The following is a 7,365-nucleotide window of genomic DNA, read 5'->3' as shown; positions in this document are numbered from 1 at the left end:
TACACCCACCCCCCCGGTACCTTCGGCCCCCTGACCTCCCCCGCCCCAGCGGTCCTCCCGTCCTCCTCGGTCTCCCCGCTCCCCCTGCCCCAGCACGGCAGCAGACCCGGTTGAGTAGTTTATTTACAGTCGGTAACGCAGTAGAGACCCGCCTGCCCTCCGCCCCGGCACCCCGCGGTGTTGGGAGCCCCGGCCGTGGGGCAGGCATGAGGCAGGCCGGCCAGCCCGGGTTAGCAGAGCCGGAGGAGACGGCACAGGCAGGAGCGGGGTACAGGCAGGAATGGGGCGCAGGCAGGAGCAGGGCGAGGCCGCTGCCCCAAGGAGCAGCGGGGCTGAGACCCCCGGCAGGCACTCAGGGTCAGCCTTCCCCTGGGGCAGACGCCAGGCTGCTCTCCCGGGACACACACACGCACACACCGTGTCCTCCCCGGCGCTGGCCCTGCCCGCACTGCCACTGCCGAGGGACAGTCCCGCCTTGCTGCAGGACATCTGGCAGGAGGAAGAGGCAGCCGAGGATGTCCAGCCCTGTGGTCTCACTGCCAGAAGCGGGTGTCAGCCCTGTTTTGACCAACCATAGCAGCTGATTATCTCCCTAATGGGGCCACATCTCCATAGTTAAGCCCTGGCCACTGGCAGAAAAAAGGTGATATATCCTTGCCTCACCAGCCAGTCCCATGGCTCATGGAAGAGCTACTCGGGACCTGCCCGGCGAGGCTTGATGTCACGGGTCTTCATGTAAGAAAGAAGCTGCTCAGGGATCTCAGCCAGCACATCCTTGGCCAGGCGGGCCATGCTCAGCACCTGGTTGCCTGAGTCATCCACGTAATCCCGAAATGGCACAAACTTTGAGGGCAAGAAGTTTGCAGTCAGGTTGGAAACAACTCTATTGCTGTGGGGTTCAGCAAGGGGGACTGAGCATCTCCCACCCATGGCAGGTCTGGATTCAATGCCAGAGTTACCTGTACAATGTCCCTCTCAGCATACCGTCCCCGGGAAGACAACCGTACCTCATCGCCATCCAGCTCCTCCATGGCTGAGGGTGACAGCTGGTGTCACCAAGCCTCGGTGGGGTGAACACCGGGGATGGAAACACCAGCCCTTTGGATGCCTTTGGCGTCCCAGAGAAAGGGACGATGTTTCCATCCCTCTTCCCTGGTGTCCCCAAGTCCCAACTCACCCTCAAACTCAGCTGGACCTACTCCCACGATGATGATGGACATGGGCAGGGAGGAAGCCTGTGGAGCAGAGGCAGGGTGTCAGCCAGGATAGTGCCCATGTGAGGTGAACTCAGAGCAACAAGGGTGCACTCACGGTGACAATGGCTTCCTTGGTTTGCAGCATGTCAGAGATGACACCGTCAGTGATGATGAGGAGGACGTGGTACTGTGAGCCATCAGTCACCTGGGCGGCTGTCCTATGGGGAAAAGGGATGGGGTCCCTCAAACACCCCACTGGTGTGGGCCAGTCAACCCTGCTGTAGGACAGATGGCATTTGGGGATGGCAAAGGGGACAGTGCCCCAGTGCTCACCCAGCCACCTGGTTGATGACAGGAGCAAAGTTGGTAGGACCATAGAGCTGGACGGTGCGCAGGCTTTGGAGGTAGGACTCCAGCACGCCTTCAATGCCAGCACAGCTGGGGTTCTCCACATTGTTGTTCTGGGGGACAGAGATGAACACTTGGAGGGGGACTACAGCTCCTGGTGTCCCCCAGGCTGTAGGATGCTGGGGCAGAATGTGGCCAGGGTGCTTCCCCTCCCCACCAAGCTGCCACCAAGCTGCCGTGGGCACCCCAAGACCAGCTCTGCCCCACAGCCAGGAGGTCTGGGTTCACTCTTAGCCTTGTCCCACAGGGAGGGCGCACCAGAGGAAACTGGTGAGAGATCTTGCCGTCAGGTGGGACTTTGGCACCAAAGCCGTAGGCAGGGAAGAGCTTGTCACTGTCGTAGTCCTGGATGATTTCCCCCACTGCCTTCAGTGCCAGGGCATAGGCGCTCAGCTGGTAGGGGCTCACGTAGTGCAGCGAGGTGGGCTGTGATGGCAACCCTGCAGCACAGTGCCCATCGCACCCACCCATGGCCAGCCCCACGGTGATGGGGACCCCCCAGACACCAGGTTCACTCACCATTGGAGGCCGTGAAGTCAATGGCAACAGTGAAATTCAGCTGTGTCCTTTAGGGGGAGAGTGAAGGAGGCTGCCGGCCCCATGGCACAGGGATACCATCTTCCAGATCCCCAAGTGCCGGTGTTTCCCTGCCCAGACTCATTGCCTGGGTGCCCCTTCCCCAGCCAGCACCCCACAGCCCCATGCCACCGCTCTGCATCTACTTCCCAGCCCCACTGCCCCCTTGTCACTTCTTGGCTGAACCTTCATTGTCACCACTGTCCTTGCCCCAAGACCCCCAGCCATGTGGGATCTTGAGGAGCCGGGGGGCTCCCGGCCCCCCACTCACCCGCCCCGTATGTAGTCAACAAAGGTGAACTCAGACTCAACGGAGAAGGAGAGCAGTGTCACCTGTGGGTGCAGGGGATCAGGTCTGGAGCCCCCCCAACCTGGCACACACAGCAGGTGGAGCAGCACCAGCCCTTGGAAGGCAGGAGGCCCAGGAACTCCCCAGCTCCACTCACAGTGCCAGAATTCACATATTTCTTCTTCTTGCATTTCTTTCTGGGATTCAGCACCTGAAGGCAAAGCGGTGGGTCAGTCTCAGCATGGAGTGCACCCTGCCCTCACCCTGACCCACCACCCTACCTCATACACTGTGAACTGACTCTGTGCTCGAGAGAGCTCCCGGTAGCTGGTGGCAAATTCCCCAATGAAGTCGTGGCTGCAGGAACACAGGGTCAGTATGGCCAGGCACCTGGGTGAGAGGTGCCATGAGAATCTTCAGCAGCACCCTGATGTCCCTTGCCTTACCTCCCATCCCGGTCCCAGTCGTACACATCTATCTTCACCGTCCTGAAAGTGAAAGCACATAGTGGGTGAGCCACCAGCCAGGCTGGCACAGCCCCTCCAGCCCCTGATTTGGGGACACCCAGACTCGCAGCCCAACCCACAGTGAGCACCCTGCCCACCAGCTTCCAGCAGAACCGCCCTGCCTGCCCAGCCTGTGGCTCTGCCAGGAGGGAGCGGGAAATTTGGGTCACGGTGGGGGCCCTGGAAAGGAGGGGGGATGCCTTTATGTAATTTGGGTTGCAAAAGAGAAAAAACCCAATCAGGACCCAATTCTGAGCTGCCTGACACTGCAGGGCCAAGTCCACAAAGAACTCCTCATACCCTGCTCTAGCCCCATGGCTGCCCCTGTCCCTGTCCCCATTCCTTACCGGTCATAGTCGCCGTTGCAGAGGGCGCGCACGGGGATGGTGAAGGGCTGCCACACCGGGTTGAGTGTGTTCTTCACCACCTCTGTCTTATGGCAGATTGTAAAGCTGAGGGGACAGGCCAGGGTTGGGCCATGCCATCTGGTGACGCTGGCACCCCGTTCTGCCCCACTGGGTCCCTGTGCTCACGTGCCATCCTCATTGCTACGATAGAAGACGAGGAAAGGATCGGATTTTCCAAAAAAGTCCTTCTTATCCAGCTTGTTGGCGCACAGCTGCATCGTGACGATGTCCTGGGGACAGGGACTGTCACTGCCAGCCACTTCCTCACCCCTGGCACCAACAGCTTCTGTACTGAGGGACCATGCAGCCCTCTCCACACTGCAGCCGGTACACAGGTACTCACCCGGCAGTTGCTCAGCTCCTCAGCCAGCAGCAGGATGGTCCCACACCGCTTCCCTGGGACACCCCTGGAACCAGAGGCACATGGTCAGCTTGGGGACAAGGAGGACAGTTCAGGGGCAAGAAGGTGATTTGGGGCTTCTGTCCCACAGCTGGTGGTGCTTGGCAGTATGCCCAATATAGGACATGCAGGGAGAGATCCAGTGGGGCAGTGGTGGAGACACAGTGTGGGACCCTCCCACCTCACCTCACCACACGGTGTTACTCACGTTAGGGGTCTCTCCAGGCGTCCCCGCTGGGACCCAATCACTTCTCCCAGTGCCACAAATGCCTGACCCAGGAAGTCCTGTCCCCCAAACAAAGCATTGTGAGACTCTGGAGGGCTGTTGCTCCAGTCCCCCACCACCCCCACCCACCACTTTCTCTCCCAATGCACCATGCAATCCGACCTGCCACAAACTTGGCTCTGGGTCACCCCAAGTTTCCTGAACCTACACTGTGACCCAAGAGCTACCTCGCAGTCCAGGACCCATTGTGCATCCCTAGGACTACCCCAGGTACCCACTCCATGTGCCTTACACTCATACTGTGCCCCCAGGGCCAGCCCACATCCCTGGACACATCCTGTGTCCCCCCTCAAACTGCCCTACATACCCTGACCTGTCCTGGACCCCTTGGGCCACCCTAGACCCATCCTACTCCTCAAAATCCAACCTTATAGAGTGTCCTGGCCCCATCCTGCCCCACCAGGCACTCCCATGAGGGCTGGGTTCCCAGGGCAGAGCAGGGGCTGTTGTGTGGCAGGCACCTACCTTCTGCCAGTCCCCATGGGGCACAGAGAGATGAAGAGCAGGTTAGAGCCTTCCAAGGGGCACTTATCCCCCCCAGACAGCACCCACACAGGGCACAGCCTCGGGGTGTCCCACCATGGTGTCACACCGAGTCCCCCCGGCACAGGCTGTGCTCACCTGCTTTAAAGCGGAGCAGCTCTTGGAGTCCACGTTGTAGCTGGTGTGGGAGAGCAGAGCCCTGAGCTGGTGCCTGCAGGGATGCTCCAGCACACAGCCCCACTTCCCCACCCATCTGGGCTATTCAACACCTATTCTTATTTATTATCCTTATTTATTAGTGACTCGGTGCTTTGTTCCACCCTCAGCGGGGCCAAGCCCTTCCCTGGCCACCCTACTCACACATCGAAGCGGAGGTTTTGCTTCTCCTCGAAGTAGTAGTCGAGGACAAACTTGCGGACAAAGTCGGGGTTCAGGGTGTTGTCGATCACCTCGGTGCGTCCGAACTGGAGGGAGAGGGGTGAGGGTGGCCCCCCCCAGGACCCGTCCCCATCGCAGCGGCCTCGGCGCTAATCCCGGTGGGGGATTAGCGCTGCTGGCGGGGCCGGATCATTAGCGTGGACGGGGAGGGATCATTAGCGTGGACACGGGTGGCCATATGGGCCCGTTTAACCGAGCCGGGGATTAGCCAGGAGAGGGGGCCACGCTCACCTCCTTCCACTCGCTGCTCCCTGAGACCTGCACATAGAGGACCACCACTGCGGAGAGAGGAGCAGAGCCAGGCTGCCGTGCCGTACCATGTCTGTGCCATGCCATGCCATGCCCCCTGCCCGGCTCTGCCACCCACCTGGGTCGGATTTGGAGAAAGTGTCCATGTCCAGCAGGTTCCTAGGGGAAGAGCCAGCCGTGAGCCACCCTGAGTGCCACCCACCTGCCCAGCAACGGGTCCCCATGTCCATCCCCCTGATCTCAGGCCAGCACCATGCCAGAAGACCATTGCCGGCACCCATGGATAAGAGCATCTGCACTCCCAAGGAGACAGGCTGGCTCCCTCTGCAAGGCTCGGTGGGGCAGCAGGGCGAGCGGTGAGCAGCGTCTCCAGCGCTGATGATGATTGAACATGACAGGGAACCCATTTACAGGATGAAACCTTCCCCGATGCCGCCGGCTCCGGCTGAGTGCCCACCGGGCCCCGGCAGCAGGAGCTTGGCTAATGGCAGGGTGTAGAAGTGAGAAGAAAGGAGACACTTGGAGCAGGGGCTGAGCAGCCAGTGGGCATCCCCCGACACACCTACCGGCAGAGCGATTGATCGTCGTCCTGTGCGCGGTGTGACACCGGAAAGTGCCGGGGGATGTTACCGGCTCTGCTGGGATACTTCCCGCACCCCCGGGGTGGCAGCACAGGGTGGGCTGGGGCAGGGCCGGGGGCTGCGGGGCTAAGCCAGCTCCCCTGGCTTCAGCACGCAGAGGAGAGATCCCTCCCTGGTCTGGGTCCTGGGGCTGCGAAGCCGAAGGCTGCCCCTGTCCTGGGTTATCTCCAGGTGTGACCCTCGGTTCCTGCCTGGAGCTGCCCGGTCCCGCGGCCCCATAGTCCCTCTGCCGGGTGTCCGGCAAGCCGGCAGCGGGGGCCAGGGCTCAGCCGCGGGGAGAGGGCACGACAGCCCCCGGCCCGGCCCAGAGTTTGCATAGCTCAGGGATGTGCTGGAGGTACCCATCCCGGTCGGGGCGCTCCGTGCCACAGGACCCACGGCAGGGGGATGCCACCCTCCAGCAGGACGCTGGTGCCTGTCCCTGGGAGCGGGACCCCCGGCCGCGAGCAGCGGTGCCTCCAATGAGCTATATTTAGCAGCCGGCAGACCGGCTCATCCGCCGCCGCTTGACCGGCGGACCCTGGCCAGAAGCTGGGGCACAGAGCAGCCCCTCTCCCGCAGTCCCCATCCAGCTGCCACGTTCCCGGTCCCGTCGCCTTGCACCGAGCTCGCCGAGCCGGGCAGCCGCTCGCATCAGCGCCGGCACCCCGCGCCCCGCCGGCATCACCCACCTCCCACCAACATCGCCCCGCGAGCGGCCGTCCCGCGCCCCAGCCCCGGGTGAGAGCATCGGGTCGCTTCACGCAGCCGTGCCCAGTGACAGCATCCCATGGGACCCCAGGAAGGGGACGGGACGGGTAGCAGCAGGGCAGAGGGACGCTGGGCATACGCCCTGGCACCGAGAGCTACCCGGGGAGAGAGGAGGACGCGCAGCTCACAACGCCTCGAGCGAGGGGCTGAGCGGCGGGCAGCGGGACGCGGCGAGCAGCCCCGCAGCGCATCCCGGTGCGTTTCGCACCCACCCGTGTCCACGGACTAGCCGCCGCCCTCCCGGCTCCCTCGCCCAGCTCCCGGCTCACCGGCAGGACACGGTGAGCTCCACCTTGGTGCCCGGCACGCTGCCGGCCGCCGGCTCCAGAGCTCCCGGAGCCGCCATCCCCGCCCGGGCGCCGCCGATGCTCCGCGCCGCCTCCTCCCGCGCCGCCGAGGAGGCGCGCCCGGGGGCGGGTACGGCACGGGCACGGCGCGGCTCGGCTCGGCACAGGCACGGCTCAGCACATCTCGAGCACGACGGCCCTTCCCTGCCGGCAGCGGGGGCACCAACCCGGGCACCAGGGGGTTCGGCTCTTGTGGCTCAGCTCCACCAGGAACGTCCCGCCCGCGATTCCCAGTCAGGGAAAGAGGGGGCTCAGTCCCAATCCCGCCCCGCCGGGGGCTTCCTCCCGGGTTCGGCTCGGTGTTATTTTCGGTGCCGACGCTCGCGAAGAGTGGGCCGGGCTATTTATAGTGAGCGGCTCCCCCGCGCCGCCCCCCGCACGCAGCCCAG

The 7,365-nt window shown here is 63.2% G+C and overlaps 1 protein-coding gene across 4 annotated transcripts; it reads right to left on the bottom strand.

Annotated features, from left to right (window-relative positions):
- Nucleotides 1-111: 111 nt before the first annotated feature.
- Nucleotides 112-7,249, bottom strand: CPNE9 (copine family member 9). Of its 4 annotated transcripts, XM_058844664.1 has the most exons (21): nucleotides 6,899-7,249; nucleotides 5,357-5,397; nucleotides 5,221-5,267; nucleotides 4,912-5,015; nucleotides 4,690-4,729; nucleotides 4,534-4,536; nucleotides 3,991-4,067; nucleotides 3,726-3,789; nucleotides 3,509-3,612; nucleotides 3,323-3,427; nucleotides 2,916-2,957; nucleotides 2,751-2,826; nucleotides 2,627-2,680; nucleotides 2,452-2,513; nucleotides 2,124-2,170; nucleotides 1,863-2,044; nucleotides 1,530-1,657; nucleotides 1,312-1,414; nucleotides 1,178-1,235; nucleotides 960-1,033; nucleotides 112-843 (listed from the first exon to the last, which is right to left on the bottom strand). In XM_058844664.1, exons 1-21 carry the CDS (start codon nucleotides 6,973-6,975, stop codon nucleotides 691-693), a joined length of 1,641 nt encoding a protein of 546 aa, XP_058700647.1. In that variant the 5' UTR covers nucleotides 6,976-7,249; the 3' UTR covers nucleotides 112-690. The 4 variants fall into 4 exon arrangements, with proteins under 4 accessions (XP_058700647.1, XP_058700646.1, XP_058700644.1 ...); XM_058844663.1 differs by lacking the exon at nucleotides 4,690-4,729 and having other exon boundaries at nucleotides 112-558; nucleotides 664-843; nucleotides 3,991-4,689; nucleotides 4,912-5,267; nucleotides 5,357-7,249; XM_058844661.1 differs by lacking the exon at nucleotides 4,690-4,729 and having other exon boundaries at nucleotides 3,991-4,689; nucleotides 4,912-5,267; nucleotides 6,899-6,925.
- Nucleotides 7,250-7,365: the final 116 nt, after the last annotated feature.

Source organism: Poecile atricapillus, chromosome 9 (genome assembly GCF_030490865.1).
Source record: "Poecile atricapillus isolate bPoeAtr1 chromosome 9, bPoeAtr1.hap1, whole genome shotgun sequence".
Lineage (NCBI taxonomy): Eukaryota > Metazoa > Chordata > Aves > Passeriformes > Paridae > Poecile > Poecile atricapillus.
This window is presented reverse-complemented; position numbering and strand designations above follow the sequence as displayed.

Bases quoted from the DNA above. Each gene is read 5' to 3' on its own strand.
- CPNE9 (XM_058844664.1), bottom strand. From the start codon at position 6,975: ATGGCGGCTCCGGGAGCTCTGGAGCCGGCGGCCGGCAGCGTGCCGGGC. The intron at 3,790-3,990 runs GTGAGTAACACC...CTCTGGTTCCAG, and splicing joins CGCCTGGAGAGACCCCTAAC to GGGTGTCCCAGGGAAGCGGT. The intron at 2,514-2,626 runs GTGAGTGGAGCT...CTGCACCCACAG, and splicing joins AATATGTGAATTCTGGCACT to GTGACACTGCTCTCCTTCTC.